General features: G+C 34.6%; 1 protein-coding gene across 4 annotated transcripts; it reads left to right on the forward strand.

Annotated features, from left to right (window-relative positions):
- Nucleotides 1–913: 913 nt before the first annotated feature.
- On the forward strand, nucleotides 914–18,364 carry LOC149415133 (uncharacterized). Of its 4 annotated transcripts, XM_089643075.1 has the most exons (6): nucleotides 914–976; nucleotides 1,277–1,393; nucleotides 3,151–3,352; nucleotides 8,456–8,611; nucleotides 15,120–15,263; nucleotides 15,356–18,364. In XM_089643075.1, the coding sequence occupies exons 3-6, from the start codon at nucleotides 3,199–3,201 to the stop codon at nucleotides 16,777–16,779; spliced, it is 1,878 nt and encodes a 625-aa protein (XP_089499201.1). In that variant the 5' UTR covers nucleotides 914–976; nucleotides 1,277–1,393; nucleotides 3,151–3,198; the 3' UTR covers nucleotides 16,780–18,364. The 4 variants fall into 4 exon arrangements, with proteins under 4 accessions (XP_089499201.1, XP_089499199.1, XP_089499200.1 ...); XM_089643073.1 differs by having other exon boundaries at nucleotides 938–1,393; XM_089643074.1 differs by having other exon boundaries at nucleotides 938–1,389.
- The last annotated feature ends 1,491 nt before the right edge of the window (nucleotides 18,365–19,855 follow it).

The raw sequence follows: 19,855 nt of genomic DNA on the forward strand, positions 1-19,855 counted from the left end.
TCCTACTAAGTTGTTGCAGTAAGACTGGGTTCGATTCCTAGTTGAGACCGTTACTTTTTATTTTTCTGTGTCTTGTTCTGTTTCATGTTTTGTTTAGATATATTAGTTTTATCTTCTACTTCAATGATAAATCAATGCTCAATACATCGATTGTACTGACCCTGTTTTGTATTACTGTCCATTGTCTTTTTGAAAATAAAAAGTATTTTTATGTGTGTATAGCTGTGGGTTTTTTTTATTTTCCCTTTCCTGCATTCCAATATTTTTATTTTTAAAATATAATTTTTGTGGGCTATTGAATGAACGATGTTCGCTGGGTGTAGTTATATTGTTTATGGTTACACTTTTTTTAAATGGCCTTGAGATTTATTTATGGTCCACGATATATTTACCTGTCTGGACCAAACGACCGTTTTATCTGTGGTCGTCTGTGGTTAAGGGGGTGACAAAATGGCGCCATACAAAAAGCCCGAAGATATCGATCTAGAGAGTAGTTTATTTATGCTGAGCACTGAACTGGCGTTAGCGGAAAAGTTGGCTGTGGCCTTAATTGCAGTGGCAAAGCTTTGACGCGGTAATTATCGATCTAGTGTATATAAATCAATGTGTCCACTTCAAATAAATCAGCCGCTATTCACGGCTAATGTTTCGCCAATACTTAGCGGCATGTAAAACAAGATTGTATCTAGATAAATTTTGAGAAAAAATACACTGGTCACTCAAAAATTTAACATTTCGTTGCCTTTCAACAATTTTTCTAATGGATTTTCAATTTAAAAAAATGAATATTCCAAAAGGAACCAGTTACAAAAATTGGCTATTCCAGTGACCGCCAAGGAACCGGTTACTTGTAAACTTGACAGGAATATCGATCATCTCTAGTGGACGTCAAATTAATGTCAGTCCGTGAATGTAAATGGTGTATGTATGCGGTATTCAGTGTCTTCATCACGTCTCCTCTACTTTCTTGTAGCCAGTAAATATTATTGCACCGCCCTTCAAAAGCAATTTCTCTCGAACAAGACAATAATGGATTTTTGTTGTTTGTTTTTGGGGTGTTATGCCGTGTTGGCAGATCCGGTAGATCCGAAGATGTCGTCGGATCTACCGGATCTGCCCTGATGATGGACACTGCAACGCTGTCCGAAACGTCGGCTAAAGAAGGAGTTAGCGCAACACGGCACAACACCCCAAAAACAAACAACAAAAATGCTTTTGGCCGTGAGAATCTAAAAACTTACAAGACAATAATGGTGTTAAATGTTTGTCACTTGAGATTATTTCAATAACCAACACATTTCAAGCTAAGTTTTTATAATTGAGGAGCTTCTAATTTTCTAGTGACGTTTCTTCAACGCTTTGAAAGTGACCACCACACTTCGCCTTTACGTAAGTAGGTTCTAGTTATATTGACTAAGTTACATCTAAACTCCTTTATTGGTACCTGTTTATTGTAATAATATATCGCTTAACACTTGTTTGGTCAAATTTTACAACATTCGTATTATAACATATAGAGCTACCCAACACCAAGCAGGTAAACACGTGTGGTGAAGGATGAGAGTACACGATTTTCAGCCGTTGTCACACAATAAAACCGTGCGATTCGTATGTTAATTTAATCTCGTACCTGAGTGAAAGAGTAGAGCTTACCTGATTCCATTTAGTAAAAATCATTACGACAACATCGTTTGTCTTGCATTTATGCTCAAAGTCAATAATAGGCGTCAAGATATGTCTGTGGCGTCAAGTCATCATGTATATTTTTCACCCTTAAATTCATAAACCAATATTTTTTCATTAACTTTAGGAATACATTTGCAACGTTACTACATGCAATGCCACTAGTCCACCAAGTCAACCGGGGCTGTCTTTAATATCGTAAACAAATGTTTTTTTATATGAAATTCAATTCGGAAATGAGTCTTCTATAAGTTAATTAATTCTTTAATCTGTTAATTTATGGTTTCAATAGACCTAGTTAATGGTTTTTAATAATTATATATCTTAGAATAAAAATCCTTTTGTAAAATCCTAATTATATTTCGAGTCGACTTAGTTTTGATTTTTATCGGAGCTTTATATTTTTTATATATATTTTTATTTATTTTTTATTTATCAATGTAAAGTTTTTTTAAATGTGTTTTTCGACAAATGTCTCACTAGGGTACACCTGTGTCGAGACAGACGTATTCTGATACTTAAAGAATATTTACATGCATAACTAAACCAAAACGCAAATTATAAACACTTGTATACACTTTATACCGTGGAGACAATAGAAAGATAAATGAAAGTGTAGGTACAAGGACGACAAATATTATAAATGTATATGAAAAATAAATGCATCTAGTTTCATACTTAGAGTACATAATTACAAAGGGGCTTTTATAAAATTATTGGGGCTTATATAAAAGGTTTGAATGGTTTCTGTGGTATTTGAAATGGACTGTATTTAAACGAAAAGAAAAGATCAAGCTTTCGTGTTATATTCACAGGGAAAACAAGGAGAATGGAAAAGAAGCCTTTACCTGTTGATGATGTTTGTTTCTTTTCAAGTCCTGCTGGTTTCTTGAACATTCCGTGCTTCACTAATAGTTTAGGTGTACAACATTATACGATCACCATTAATCACAAAACGAACTCTGTTTTCAATCACTGCACTGTTTAATGGATTTTTAACGAGATTATGGTTACGAGAATTGAAATAACCAGCACTCTCATCGACGATGAAAATTCGAATATATAAAAAAATGACGTCTGCATCTGTATTATTTTTCTCATTTCTTCTAAGGGTAAGACTTTTAGAAAAGGAACAAAAACAAGGGATATCATAATTTGAGTAGGAGCTGGGATGTGGAATAATCAGAAAACTGTTTCAATATTTAACACCGGGGCTGTCTATCATTTCATCAACAACGTTTTATTTGTAATATGAAAGTCAAGACGGGAATAAGTCATTAATTCTGTTAATTAATTAATTCATTCTGTTCATTTGTGTATTTAAAATAAACCTAGTTAATGCTTTTTAATTAATATATCTTGGAATAAAAACATGGGTAAAATAAAGACATAGGTTTTATTTTCATATAAACACTGTACAAAATGTTTGTGGAGAGAGGTTTTGTTACGGGTCTTGTTTATTTTCAGCTGATAACAAATTACCATCACAAAACAGTACCCTATCACAGCAGTGCCATGGATCTTCCCAACCCAGATAGTGTTTCCATCAAGACTGAACCATGGTCGCAGGAAGAAGGTGAATGTGAAATGGCGTATACAGATATACAAATCGACCTTCAAGATGTGAAGAACGAATGTTTGCAGAATGCCGAGAGTGTTCAGCCAACTAGTAAGTTGCATTGCATAAATCAAAGAGGTTTTCCAGATGGACGCAGTCAGGACAGTTGCTTGTTTTCTACTTCCCTTCTTGTCTTTCATCGATATTTATGATTTTACCTTTGATTTTTGCTTTAATTTACAGGAAACTAAGAAATATTTTACGTACCATGCCCACAAACAGTTCCCCATTCAATTTTAATCCTAATTCTAATTTTATAAATCTGATCCTAATTCTAATTTATTTAATCCTTATTTTAATCCTAATTTTAATCCTAATCCTAATTCCTATTTAAAAAAAATTAAATGGAGTTCTACGAATTAAACACCAAAACAATAAATAAACTAAAAGTGGCTGATAGAGCCACCCTTGTGATCTTATATAGACGACTTAAACTTAAACATCGGAAAATAGTACAAAATTCGTGGTTTAACCAAAAGTGTTTGAAGTGTAATGTGATTCCGAAGTTCGTGCAGATCTCCACCAAAAGTAAGTCTGTGGCAGCCATATTCACTGTGCTAAGAGCACAGAGGATATGGCTGAAGGAAGAGACTAAGGAGTGCTGTCGGAAACGGGACACACTACTTCACTACATCAAGGTTATCCACTCAGAATTAACTTTTAAACTTCACCCGTGTGAATTTGATACTCTCGATTTTGAGACCCGTGAACATATTAACGGAATCATATTTGAAAAATTTAAAACGCAACAAAATAAACTTAAAAATCTAATAGACAATAAAAATAAAACTAAGAAAATAACCGAGATTCCAGTCACGGAAAACATTGAATTTTACAAAAAAACTTTGAATTTGACAAATACAACATTTGAAACGGAATAAAGTAAAAATATAAAATTTCTAGTGATGTAACTCGCAAACAAATAGAATCATTAGCCATTGACACGGAAATTTCTCCGCACAAAGTTAAGAATAGCAACTTAACAAAACACTTCACAGCAGATATCTTAAATAAAAAACTCAAAACGGTTAACACTAAAAATAAATATTTTGTCGACTCAGAAACTAAAATATTAAACAATATTAAAGATAAAATTAAAAATAATGATTTAACTATTACAAAAGCTGACAAAGGAAACTCTATTGTAATACTTGATAGAAAAGAGTATATAAATAAGGTGGAAGACTTCTTGGTACCAGAAGATTTTAAAAAATTTAAACAAAGATCCCACTAATAATATTGTCAAAAATGTTAACAGCTTAATAAACAGTTGTAACGCCATTTTTCCCACCGAATGGTCAAAGAAAAGCGCCAGGGTTATGAACCCGAGAGCCCCAGCTCTGTATGGCCAACCTAAAATCCATAAAAAGAATATTCCCATAAGACCCGTTGTATCATTTATAAATGCTCCTACAGCAAGCTTAGCAAAAAAACTTAACTTCCTCTTCAAAAAATTCACAAAATTTTCACCGCGTTATAGCGTAAAAAACTCGATAGAGCTAGTTAACAAAATCAAAAACATTAATCTTCCACATAACTGTCGATTTATTTCCCTAGATGTAAAAAGCCTTTTTACTAATATCCCCATTGAAGAATGCCTTGTCATAATTGATAACATCCTTGAAAAATGCAATATTTACCCGGTAATAAGAAAAGAGTTATTCCAACTCATAAAAATTTGTGTTGAAACAAATTATTTATTTTTCGGAATAACTTTATTGAGTAAAACCTCAAATTGTAATATTTAATTATTGAAGACAATATTAGCGATTTCTAAACGAAAATCTGAAACAGAAAAATCAGAAAAGGATACGGTCACATCTAGGACACGAACCCAGGACCCTGGGTCCTGGGTTCCTGTGATTCGTGTCCTAGATGTGACCGTATCCTTTTCTGATTTTTCTGTTTCAGATTTTCGTTTAGAAATCGCTAATATTGTCTTCAATAATTAAATGAAACAAATTACTTTCTTTTCAACGATACCTATTACCAACCAAATGATGGTCTTACCATGGGATCACCGTTAAGCCCGCTTCTAGCGGAGATATTTATGGATTATGTTGAACACATAATTCTTCAATCCCCCTTAGCAAAACATATTATATACTATGTCAGATATGTAGATGATATTCTCATATGTTGGAAAGGCACCAACCGACAGTTAGATATTTTTACGAATTGGGCCAACACCATTAATAATAAAATCTGCTTCACAGTAAAATATTTTTTTTAGATTTAACAATCGGTAAAAATAATAATAAACATATCTTCGAAATATTTAGAAAACCAACATTTACCGACACAACAATAAATGCAAACTCAACTCACCCTTGGTCCCATAAATTATCAGCTTACCATTCAATGGTACATAGATTAATTAACATTCCCTTAGAAAATAAAGCATATCAAAAAGAAAAAGAAACAATCAAAACAATCGCGGTTAATAACGGCTCCGAGGCAAATAACATCGACATAATTATAAGAAAGAAAAAATAAAAAATAAAATCAATTTAATATATCCGGTACGTAATAATAAGTTAGATAAATTTGCATGTTTAGAATTTTCTGGTCCAATATCTTTAAAAATAGCGAAAGAAATTAAAAAATGTGGTCTAAATATTGCTTTTAAAACTAATAATAATTTAGGAAATAACATCAAAAACTCTAAAAGTAAAATCCCTAAACTTAAAAATAGCGGCATTTATGAATTAAAATGCGACCATATAGACCAAGGCTGCCCAACGCCAGGCCCGCAGGCCACAATGTGGCCCGCGAACGAATTATAAGTGGCCCGCGTGAAACATTTTCAAAAAACCCGCCAATTTGAAAAAGCGTCGCGGGCCCGCGGTAAAACAAACAATGCAGCTTGCGCGCGGTCACCAGTGTTGCCAACGACGGCGATTTATCGCTATTTAGGCTACTCAGAACGAGAATCAGCGACGAAAAAATCTAACCTGTTGAACTTACTTTTGAAACAAAAATACACCGGTTTTCGACATAATATTTTTTGCGTCGAAATGGAATCCTGTAGCCACCCCCCCCATGGAATTCGAAAAATTGCTGTGGGGAATCACATATGATGTTCGGGTGTGCGGAATTTTTCTCAGCGAAGTTCCGTAACAACCCCCCCCCCATGGATTTCAAATATTTTGTGGGGAGCATTCATTTAGATTTTTTTTTTGTGGGGAATTATGTTTTATAGAAATTCTCTAACAACCCCCCCCCCCATGGAAATAGGAACCGTCAGGTATTCGGTGGCCTGCCAGTGATTCAAAATCGTCAATTTCGCCCAACTGCTCAAAAGGTTGGGCAGCCTTGATATAGACTGTGATGCCGTTTATATTGGACAGACTGGGAGAGCCTTTTCAACTAGATTCAAAGAACAAATGCGTTGCTATAAAAATTATAAAGTTGATTCAAAATTCGCAGCTTACCTCTCGGAGAAAAACCACGTCCCGCTTGACTACAACGAGCCTAAACCTTTACACATAGAAAGAAAGGGTTTTACATTAAATTTACTAGAACAATTAGAGATAAATAAAAGAACTAATGATCCAAACACAACCCTAATTAATAATCAAACAAAAATGATCAATTCTCCCCTGCTTAATATTTTCAAAAAACCCAAAATATAATTCCTTAAAATAATCACCCACGTACCAACAATTAAGAAAACCCTTACGTCATTAATTTTAACAGGTGTTCAAACACTGCTGGATTCCCAAATATTTTGGTTATTCCAATTCTTAATGAATCATTTTTGAACATTATAGAAATTTAAATGGGTGGGGATAAATAAAATCCTATAAATAAGTCGTCGCCGTGTGGACATATCCACAGTTTGATAATGGCCTCAAAAGCCGAAACAGCTGTCACATTAAAAACTGTAAAAATAACAGAAATACTTGCAGAACTTAATAATTATTATAACATTATTAAATTTGATTTATTTTAAATTTATTTAAATAAATTAAATGGAGTTCTACGAATTGAACACCAAAACAATAAATAGTTCCTAATTCCTTAAGCTGTTGCCTCACCACATTTTATCACTGAAGCAAATCGTCTCACGTTCTCTATTACAAAAGTTCGCTTAGATTATTAAATAAAATGTTTTTTTGTTCTCCAATAAGTATATATTACCTGTAATGATTAAGAAAGTCTTTATTCGATTGACCCTTGTAACGTTCTCTAATGGAAGCACATAACTCTGTCGGAAACTTATCTGATTACGTTCTCGACTATTCGTACATTCTTAAGTCATGTACTAACATATGCTGTCTTCGGTAGAGAAAATTCTCATTCTAGGCGGGATCGTATCAGTACTAAGGTTTTCATGTGGTGTCAAATAATTATGATAAAGAGTGGGTTTATTCGGCCTATACTACTTATTATATACTACATACAGCGGTTTAAATCACGGTCAGCAGGTTATAGGAGGGTTCGATTCGAGAAGTCCCATCTATACTACAGATGAGATGATGCTGGTTAAGCGCGGTCACAGTTCCATGCTTTACAGGATTCACGAGGGGTGCGACATTTTTGTAACACATGGGCGTGGACTATGGCATCGATAGCGAAGCGGTTGGCGAGGGCAGAAGTAGTTCACAATTCAATAAGGTAATTCGGACGTAAAAACACGGTACGCAACCGTTTGCAGTAGGAACACTCAGAAAGCAATACTTTGGTCACGCTGGCAACAAGCTGTCGAGGCAAAACAAAACTCTCTATCTAATTCCGTCACTTTGATACGAAAGCATAATATCTTGAAACAAATTTGCTCCTTTCATAGCAACGTGAAAACAAAAAGAATCTTGCGATCTTTGGCTGCGAGATAATGCTTTTTCTTTTTGATAAATGTTTTAGAAACCCAATTTTTGGAACCAATCATTTTGGTGTGTCATTTCTAGTGTCATTTTTAAACATCTACACGCCCTGTCAAAACTTTGTTGGTCGATGACTTTTCATCCTTATTTTTTTTCTTTTAACGCCTATATCCCCGTTGAAAATAACATCACTCCCTTGATTTATTTCCGAAATTTTGTTTTTTAGAAAATTGGAATCTTTACCCACTAACCTACTTCAACTAGGTTGTCTGCAAAAGTTTCGATAAACAATTTAATACAATCCAAAAAATAGTTTTTTTAATTCCAGGTAGCATTAACGTGGAGACTGTACCCATCAAGGTAGAGCCAGGACCCAAAGAAGACGATGAAGGGATAATCCCTTATACGGAAATAGACATAGACCTGCCAGATGTTAAAAAGGAATGCTTGAAGCACTCTGAAAGTATTGTCGAGACTGCTGCAGGTAACATTTTTGGTTTGAATTCGTTTAAAAAAATTTTCTGCTTTCATTATCGATACTCAAGGTTCTTAGAAAATATATTTAACAAGGTTAGCTCAGGTAGTCACCGAACCTCGGTAGTGTGCAGTCGTGTTTACTTCCAGTGCTCTGTGTTTGACGGCTGACTGACGGCGGCGCGGCGTACAGATAAGATTTATTTATTGTTACATTTTCGTATTCATTATTTTTGTTTCTATTATTAGTTTGCGACGCAGTTGCGTGTATTATTTCTATCATTTATTATTTCTTAAATAGTATTTATTGTTTCATTTTTTTTTTAATTTGTTGAAATGGAGGAGGATGAAAATCGACCTCCTGACCCTGAGTCCATTTCTAATATTGCAGAAGTCTACGATTCTGATGATTCCCAAGCTTCTGTAACCATTCCTTCCCGAAAACGACGACCTCCGCTTTGTCTTAATGTACCTCCTAAAATTAAATCTCTTTCACAAACAAACGAATCCCCAATCTCTCATGGAAGTTATAATGATACCATTCCTACAGAAGCAAAAGCCATTGAGCTTATGTATTCTATTTCATCTTCAGCTCCATTTATTGTTAATGTCCAAAGGACTGAACAGGGGAAAATAATTCATCCCCTGGATTTCGGTAAATTTATTTTTAGCTCAAAACTCAATAACCTCGGTATTATAAATGGATCAATAAAACCGGAAGGTCGATACAAACTATCCATAGAATTTAAATCCGCCACATTAGCTAATAATTTTGTTAAAAAAATAGGTTCTCTTTCAAATAATAAATTTAAATCTTTCATACCTACTTTCAATTTAACCAGAATGGGCAGAGTAAGAGGTATCCCAACCGATCTATCAGAAACAGAAATAGTAGACGCTCTTAATGACTCTCAATTAACTCCAAAAGTTTTAAAAGCACGTCGTTTGAATTTCAAGGATACTTCCACCGGCACCACTATATGGAAACCTTCCCAATCCGTTGTTATCACTTTTGAAGGTCAAACATTACCATCCCGTGTATTTATTTATTATAACGCTCTTCCCGTTGAAGTATACAGATTCCCGACGATCCAATGTTTCAACTGTTGCCGTTTTGGCCATTCAAAACCTATTTGTCGTTCCCCTCCTCGTTTTTTCCATTGCGGAGAGGATCATCTCTTTGAACAGTGTCAAAATACAACGAATAACCCTATTTGTATTAATTGTAAGGGCAACCATACTGCTGTTAGTGTGGCCTGTCCAGAGTTTTCTAGACAGAGAAATATCAAACAGTCAATGGCTGCAGACAACATTTCCTACTTTCAGGCTTCTAAATTATTCTCTCCTACGAAAAAATCTTTTGCAGAGATAACGTCTAACGCTTCTATCTTTCATTTTTCTTCCCCTAAATCCCCTCTATCATCTTCCCACAAAGAAACAATTTTCAAACCGATAAAATCTAATCAAAAATTTATTCCTTCTTTCGATAAAAAACTACATAATGATCTTTTACTTAACCCGAATGGGAATAATAAATCCCAGGCTCCCAATGGGACTGCCTTAAAAAACTGTTCCACTTCCGATATCTTACCTAAAGTCATGATTGAAAATTCTTCTTTTATTCAAACTTTAATTACCCTATTAATTACGATCCTTTCAAATAACAATAAAGTACCGTCCAACGCTGCCGATTATATGAAATCTTTACTCTCTAGCCTTCCCGATGTATCCACAACTGAGCAAAATACTTCAATGGAATAGTAGAAGTCTATTCGCCAACAAAATTGATCTTGTACAGTTACTTGATGAACATAATATTTCAGTTGCTGCCATCTCCGAAACGTGGTTAAAACCCTCATACCAATTTAAGATTCCTGGATATCATTGTCTAAGACATGATAGACTGGATGGCAAAGGTGGCACTGCTCTTATTATACATAATTCTATCCCTTTTAAACAAATTATTTTCAACACTCTCCCCAATAATTTTCAGATAGTAGCAGCTGTTGTATCTGATATTACATTACTATCAATATATATCCCTCCCTCTACAATTTTTGTTGAAAACGAATGGTCAACATTTATATCCCAGATTCGTCCCCCGTATATGATACTTGGGGACTTCAATGCTCATTCTCCTTCTTGGGGCAGTGAGTTAACAAACCGTTCTGGCCATAATCTATTAGAATTTATGGATACCTATAATTTATGTATTCTAAATGATGGATCTCCAACTCGTTTCACTGCCCCTCAACATCGGAAAAGTGCAGTCGATTTATCTCTTTGCTCATCTTCGGTGATTCCCATATGTTCTTGGAACATTCTTAAAGATCCACTTTCCAGTGACCATTTTCCTTTAATAATTACCTTCCACCATCTATCTTCCACGCATTCCTTTTCGATAAAAAATAGTTTTAAATTTAAAACGAAAGACGCGAATTGGAGAAATTTTTCTTCAGAATTAGACTCCATTGTTCAAGCATCTAAGTCTTCCCTTGTCAACACTAGTTTACAATGTGAATTATTTCCTAACATGATAATAAAAGCTGCAGAAAAAACACTTAAAAAACGTAATGTAAACATTAAGATAAAACATTCCACCCCATGGTGGGATGAAGAATGCACTAGTGTCGTTAAATCCAGAAGAGAAGCAATTTCCATTTTCCGTAAATGTATGTCTTTCGAAAATTACCTTTCTGTGAAACGCGCTCAGGCAGAAGTGAAACGCGTTTTGAAAAACAAAAAGCGGTCTGGATGGCGAAAATTCTGTGAACGCTTGTCTCCTGAATCTCCCCAGTCATCCGTATGGTCCAATTTAAAAAAATTCGGTTCGTCATATACTCCCCAGCGTTCCAAACATATTCCAGAAGAAATTATTATAGGTTTTGCTGATAAGATAGCTCCTCCGTCAGTTGCCAGATGTGAGGAAATGCCTTCCTTTATTTCTTATCCATCTCACTCTAGCTGGCTAGACTCTCCTTTCTCAGTAAGTGAATTAAATCGAGTAATCAATTCCCTTCCAGACTCTTCTCCTGGCCCTGATGGAATCTTATATAGTTTCATTAAAGCATTCTCAGACATGTCGGTTGAATATTTTTTATCCCTAATTAATTACATGTTCGAAACGGGATTTATTCCTGAAGTTTGGAAAGTTCAAAAAATTCTTCCGATTTTAAAACCTGGCAAAAATCCATCTGAAATCTCATCCTATCGTCCTATTGCTCTTTCGTCGTGTTTAATGAAAGTAGCAGAACACTTGATAAAGAACAGATTGGAATGGTTTGTTGAAAATAACAGAATTATCTCTCCTAATCAATATGGCTTCCGGAAAAAGAAATCAACCATAGATAATTTAAGTGTATTAACAACAGACATCCGTATATCTCAGTCCCTTAATTCTTGCACTCTGGCCACATTTCTTGATCTTTCGTCAGCTTACGACGATGTATTAATTAACATTTTGAAAGAAAAATTAATTAAAATAAAAATACCCTTAAAACTAGTTCAATTTATTATTAATTTACTAACAGACAGATCCATTATTATCCACTTTTCCTCAAAAACGATAAATCGCAAACTATGGAAGGGGTTACCTCAGGGGTCCGTAATCAGTCCATTATTATTTAATATATATATAAGTGATTTAGACAATGTAATTCCTTCATCTATCAAGCGACTTTATTTTGCTGATGATTTCCTTATATATTTATCACACAAAAATCTATCGCGCGCTGCGAAGGAATTGAATTTGGCTTTACATAATATTTAAGTGTGGTTGTTGACAAATGGGATGAATTTAGCTACGTCTAAAACCAAAGTAGTGGCTTTTCGCGCAAAAGAAAAATACCCCCCTTTTCTGTCTGCTTTGATAATGTCCCTCTTCAAATCGTTAAGCAAATTAAATTTCTTGGACTACTTTTGGATCATAAACTTTCCTGGCTCCCGCATATTCAGAACATTTCGGCTAAGTGTGAAAAGGGGCTAAATATTATGCGAGCTGTTTCCAGAGTGTGGTGGGGATCTCGTCCTACTACTCTTAAATTAATGTATGGTGCTCTAGTGCGAAGCCATTTGGATTATGGAACATTTCTTTTCAATCCTCTTCCTAAATATTTGGACAAAAAACTTGAAAGAATTCAGTCGAAAGCGCTCAGAATAATTATTGGAGCGATGAAATCTTCTCCAATTAATTCTCTCCAGGTAGAATGTGTTGATCCCCCCTTAATTCTGAGGAGACAATTCCTGGCTGATAAATATATTTTTAAATCTTTTTCTGTATCGCGTCACCCTTTAAAACAAAGCCTTGATTATTTGTTCAATAACTTAAATAACGAAAAAAGATTGACAGATAAAAATCGACTTCCTCTCCTTCTAAAAAGTTTTCTTTCATTCAAATCTCTGTCCTCTTCCCTCCAAAATCTACAAAAAGATCCTATCCTTCCTATTTTCACTATCCCATTTGATTCTATCAATTATATACCCAATGTTATAACTTCAGACTTCCGAACTGATATTTTAACCTCATCTAATCAAAATGTTGAGGAAAAATTTAAAAACATTACATCTTCTAAGTTTCCAGAATTTTCACTCATTTATACAGATGGTTCTAAGTCTGATAACAAAGATTGTGGAGCTGCGGTACACATTCCCGAATTCGATTTAGATTTGTCTTATAAATTGCCTAAAGAAATTTCTATATTTACTGCAGAATGCTTCGCAATTGAACAAGCTTTGAGCCAAATCCAGCTTTTCAATATTCGACGAGCCTTACTGTGCACTGACTCACTAAGCGCAGTGTTGAAAATTTCCTCAAATATCCATAAACCAGAAGACTATATTATTTATAATATCAGAAACACCCTTAAATCTTTAAATGAATTAAATTTCGAGACAATATTGGTTTGGGTCCCTGGCCATTTGGGAATTGAGGGTAACGAGAAAGCCGATTCTCTAGCTATACTTGGAACAATTTCTGGCTCTAATCCTTTAGATTTTAGAATTCCTATCTCTGACGTCATCCCAATTCTTAAATCCAATATGATTCGCTCCTGGGAAGAAAATTGGTCTAATACGAAAACCCGAACTGGTGCTTTTTATGCTGGAATACAAAATCATATACCAAGTAAACCTTGGTTCCACGGCAAGAAAAAATCCAAAAGATTTATTTCCTGTATCTCGAGAATGAGAATTGGTCATTGCTCCATTGCATCCCATTTGTTTAAAATCCGGGTCCTAGATAGTCCACTCTGCCAGTGCGGCATGGAAAATGAGACTCTTGATCATGTTTTCTTTAATTGTAAAAATCATTCATCTTTCAAAGGCATTTATCGTTTACTTATAAAAATCACCCACCAATCTCCCCTTAGTATTCCTTATTTACTTTCTCTTAACAATTCTCGCATTTTCTCAGTTCTATACAAGTTCATAGACTTGAATGACTTCAATATTTGAGATTTCCTATTCCCGTATAGATTTCCCATAAAATTATAACCATCTCCCCTAATTTTAACGGCACATAGCACTCTTTTTAGGGTGAATTGCCTAATACAAAAAAAAAAGGTTAGCTCATTCAGGGGGTAGAGCGGTGATTGGATAAAAAGTCGTGACGTAATTAGAAGCCTATTTTGTATTGACTTGTATTGCAATGATTTATTTATAATGTGTTTGTAATATTATTCTAATTAGTTTTTAAACTAATATTCGGAATTCAAGGGAAATAATCCAGGAATATTTACAGCGTTACTTCTGTGTTGATGACGTAAAATGTGATTATTTATTAGCGCTTTTTATATTTACGCCTTTTTTTACCACACATTTTATTTGTTTCACTTGATCGCGACCTGTTTTTTTCGTGCGTTCCGACATTATTTCCTTTTAGTACTGTACACCATATTTTTACTGTTTAAAGAAAACAACTCAATATATCGACATTAATTCGACTTCGTATATCATTCCATTGCATAGATAATGCGTTAAGTCTTTCTTCAGACGTACCCGACTATTTCTACCATTCACTACTGATTACTATATTTTTACTGTTAAAAAACAACATTTTTCGACTTGTATGTACAAACATAAGTGCGACGAAATTAACTTAGATTAACCAAAAAATATTTTTATATACCTAGTGAAAAGTAAAAGAGATTGTAGAGAGACCTTACGGACTCCAACTGGACTTCGGTCTATGTCACAAGCTTGCGAGCGGCCCGATTTTTTTTTTTTCTAAAACCAATCTTGTTATATACATTTTCATGTCGCAGTTACTTAATTTATCTGTATTTTTTTACGTCTATTTCCCTTTGGAAAATAAATATCACCCCTTTAATGATTTGTTTAGAAAATATGTCGATAAAATAAACCAATCCGCTACTGCAAGTTCTTTGTGAAAAATATGATTCAATCCAATAATAAATACAAACAACAATCATGTAAATAGCACCGATCCACGACGAATTTTTAATGTAATAAAAGCTATCAATGTATATATCAATAGTATTATCAATGTAATGTTGTTACAGGTGGCATTACTGTAGAGACTGTACCCATCAAGGCAGAGCCAGGACCGCAAGAAGAAAATGGAGGGGGGATTCCTTATTCGGAAATAGATATAGACCTGTCAGATATTAAAAAGGAATGCTTAGAACACTCTGAAAGAACAGCAGGTGAAATTAATTTTTGTTAATGCGAATACGTTTTAAGAACTTCCTTGTTTCATTATAGATACCAACTTATTGAGCATTCTCCATTTTTTCAGATATAATAATGCACCTTGGAGAAAAGCCCCATTCGTGTTCCCATTGTAACTTCTCTTGTTTAAAAAAAACACGTTTGAAAGTGCATTTGCGCACCCATACTGGAGAAAAACCTTATTCATGTTCCTATTGTAACTACTGTTGCTCAGAACAATCTTATTTAACAAGGCACTTACGCACCCACACGGGACTAAAACCTTATTCATGTTATTACTGCAGCTATTCATGTTCCCAATTGGGTTCTTTAAAAATTCACATTCTTGCCCATACCCGAAAAAACTTTTATTCATGTTCCCATTGTGACTATTCGTGCTCACGTACGTCAGATTTAACACGGCACTTACGCACCCATAGTGGAGAAAAACCTTATTCATGTTCCCGTTGTAACTACTCTTGTTCAGACAAATCACGTTTAACATTACACTTACGTACCCATACAGGAGAAAAACCTTTTTCATGTTGCCATTGTAACTACTCTTTTTCAGACAAATCACAATTAACGAGACACTTACGCACCCATAATGGGCTAAACCTAAAACCTCATGCATGTACTTTCTGCAACTATTCATGTTCTCGAAGGGAACATTTAAAAAGTCACACTCTTACCCATGCTGTACAAAAACCTCATTCATGTTCCCTTTGTAACTTTTCTTGTTCATTCAAATCAAGTTTAACTAGGCACTTACGTACCCATACTGGAGAAAACCCGTTTTCATGTGTCTATTGTAACTACTCCAGCTCAGACAAATCGTGTTTAATAAAGCACTTACGCACCCATAGTGGAGAAAAACCTTATTCCTGTTCCCGTTGTAACTACTCTTGTTCAGACAAATCACGTTTAACAGTACACTTACGTACCCATACAGGAGAAAAACCATTTTTATGTTCCCATTGTAACTTTTCCTGTTCCTTCAAATCAAGTGTAACTAGGCACTTACGCACCCATACTGGAGAAAAACCGTTTTCATGTGTCCACTGTAACTACTCCTGCTCAGTCAAATCGTATTTAATAAAGCACTTACGCACCCATAGTGGAGAAAAACCTTATTTATGTTCCCGTTATAACTACTCTTGTTCAGACAAATCACGTTTAACAGTACACTTACGTACCCATACAGGAGAAAAACCATTTTCATGTTATCATTGTAACTACTCTTTTTCAGACAAATCACATTTAACGAGACACTTGCGTACCCATAACGGGCTAAACCTAAAACCTTATTCATGTACTTTCTGCAACTATTCATGTTCTCGAAAGGGAAATTTAAAAAGTCACACTCTTACCCATACTGGACAAAAACCTCATTCATGTTCCCATTGTAACTTTTCCTGTTCATTCAAATCAAGTTTAACTAGGCACTTACGCACCCATATTGGAGAAAAATTGTCCATTGTTACTACTCCTGCTCAGACAAATCATATTTAATAGTGCACTTACGCACCCATACCGGAGAAAAACCTCATTCATGTTCCTATTGTAACTTCTCCTGCTCACGCATGTCATCTCTAACAGTGCACTTCCGCACCCATACTAGACTAAAACCCTAATCATGTTCCTACTGCAGCTATTCATGTTTTCAAAGAGGTCATTTAAAAGTGACACTCTTACCTATACTGGACAACAACCGCATTCATGTTCACATTGTAACTTTTCCCGTTCATTCAATTCAAGTTTCTGACGCAATAATACTTTATCATTTATTGAGAAACATTTATCCACATATCTTATGTAGCTTTTTTCGAAATCGACATTTAAAATGACCCATTCCTAGTCGTGGTGGAGAAAAACCATAATATTATTACTGCTATAAAAATCAATAAATCACACATGAATTCACTGTACACAAAAACCCTTTTCATATTCCATCTGCAACCATTCACATTCACGAAACGGTTGTTTTAATACGTCATATGCTGACTCAAACAAAAAATAACCTATTAAAACCAATGCCTTTAGTATATCAATTTATATCGCAACTGTCCCCCTCTGCAACTCTCGTTTGTCCAACGCAGGCCTTGCGTGTTGCAGTACCTTTCCACATTCTGGCTGAGATCGCGCAGGGGGTAGGCAGTTGTCTCTCATAAGTACAAATTTGATTTATGAGTCCGTATATAGGTCCTTAAACCCCCAGTGTTAGATTTATTCATTTTGTTGTATTCGGTGCTTTTATTACACTGTTAAAATGGCAAGTCATATACGACACATAGGATAATATATTTGGCAACATAAGAATGCCTGGACAAGTCAGAAGTTCAAGCGGGATTATTCTCACAATATTCCTGTATTTTTTGTTTGAATAACTGTAGGATTTATGTTTGTAATAATTCTGTAGTTTTATATATCAAATATTACAATATGTACACCTGTATTTAAAAAAAACTTATTTATCATACTTAATTGTAAAGGTACCGACATAATTATCTCGACACGGGAATTCCCTAGTGAGAGGAGCAGCTAATGATTTTATTGTAATCAGTACTATTTTTTTAACATTAAAATTTTAAATTTTTAAAATAAATAATTAAATATAAAGGTTATGATTTTTTTACATTAAGCCCTCACAGGAGGCCTCGAAAAAAAATATTTTCCTCAAAGCCAATGACAACTTTGGACATGCTGTGTGGAGGGTATTTTTAAGGAAAAGAAGGAGAGCTAGTTCTAGGAAGGAAAAAGGTATGAGGGTTTGTTTGGAATCTAGGAGTGACGAATATGTGAATCCATCCCTCCCGCAGCGGTGCAAGACTATGGGTCCAGAGAGTCTAGTTGGAGAGGTCAAGCTGGATTCTCCCGATCAAGCCCACCACCCGATGAACCTGGACACCCTTGCTAAGTCACAAAACGTAGCGAACCACTTAAGGTGAACTATGGCAGAGGTGTTGGTTATACTGCATAGTTCAATAAATCGGCACTTCATTAACACCAAGGATGTTGAAAATCTATCAACTTATAAAAATCATGTTTTTCAAATTATATGCCATTCATAATAGTCATACAATATTTTGTTACTGCGCTCTGTATTTGTCTGTTCTCTTTGTTATAAAGTGTGAAAGCCCAAATATATAGGGCGTGAACAAATAAATATCTTCAGTAAATTACAATTGTTGTTTTCTTAAGAGATTTCTTTCTGATATGGTGTTATATAAGGCCTTATACACATTACGCTATATTATGCCCTTATAAATTGGACGTGGCATGTACGTATTATATGTTGGGCTGACACACTACGCTATAATCTTCCTCAAGAGAGGAGGTCAGATCAATCTTATACTGAAAAATACCTGGGACTTCATATCGATAAACACTTATCTTTTAAACACCACATACAAAAAGTAAAAGAAAAAATTATCCCACTAATTGGTGTATTTGGTAGAATAGCCCATCTTCTACCAATACAAGTAAAGAGGGGATTATACTTTAGTTTAATTCAATCCCATCTAAATTATCTAATAGAAATATGGGGAAACACAAACATCACATATCTAAACGAAATTCAAATAATACAAAATAAAGTTATAAAAAAACTTTTTAACTATAGACCAGATACCCCCACCAAAAGAGTATACCAAGAAACTAACTTACTTAAAATTAGAAAACTGTACGAATACAACATATGCCTATTAATTCACAAAATACAAAATGGCCTCATACACACAAATACTTCATTTATGAAAACATAACAAGTACATGACCACCACACAAGACAACATAATAAATTATACACAAATTCAGCAAAGACAGAGTGTGGTAAAAGAAACATAGGCCATGAGGGTGTACACATATATAATCTCCTTCCTGATAGCCTGACAACTGTAAATAAATAAGTATATTTAAGAAAAAACTGTTTGCCCCACAGACATAGGAAATAATAGACGAGAAGATAATGGCGAGGGGTAAAATCAACTGTTGAAGAACGAAGGTGGTAAAGCTGACTGTGATTCGTCAATAAATCAATCTGACAGTAAACAGGCATCTCGCATTATAATATCACCATTTAGTTCTTAAAAGTAAAATCTGCTTTTGAATGAATAGACATTTTTACATGGGAGCGCAAATTACTCGCCACGTTATGAACAAATTTGCGAAGTCCAAATTCGGCAAAATAAATTTCTTCTATTTTCAGAGTCGAATATTTCGTTTAAGTATTTAGTTAAGACACTTTTATAAATGTTCATAATTTACTTCCCAGCAACCAACCAGCTTTGTGTTTCGCGTCCAGACGTTTCTCGATGTGATAGTATATGTTTCTACAACTGGTCCATATTATACGATGTGAATATGCTTAAAATAAAGTAAAATAATGCTTATATATGGAATGTAATACGACAATTGGGTTTATTCTCTTTTTCACATCTATTTTTACAAGTTTTCATAGCACAAGTCGACATTTTGCCGTGTTATTTCGTAAAATGAACCGATGATGTCTCGACCATAGTTCGCACAAGAATGATGACGTCACGTTTTCAAATTTCACTTGATGCGATACGCGAGCCCAGCCGGCTCC

This window comes from Hesperophylax consimilis, chromosome 19 (assembly GCF_061612785.1).
Source record: "Hesperophylax consimilis isolate HC1 chromosome 19, BYU_Hcon_1.0, whole genome shotgun sequence".
In the NCBI taxonomy this organism is placed as follows: Eukaryota; Metazoa; Arthropoda; class Insecta; order Trichoptera; family Limnephilidae; genus Hesperophylax; species Hesperophylax consimilis.

Coding starts and splice junctions, on each gene's coding strand:
- LOC149415133 (XM_089643075.1), top strand. CDS start 3,199: ATGGATCTTCCCAACCCAGATAGTGTTTCCATCAAGACTGAACCATGG. Junction 8,612..15,119: donor TATTGTCGAGACTGCTGCAG/GTAACATTTTTG, acceptor ATGTTGTTACAG/GTGGCATTACTGTAGAGACT. Junction 15,264..15,355: donor ACACTCTGAAAGAACAGCAG/GTGAAATTAATT, acceptor CCATTTTTTCAG/ATATAATAATGCACCTTGGA.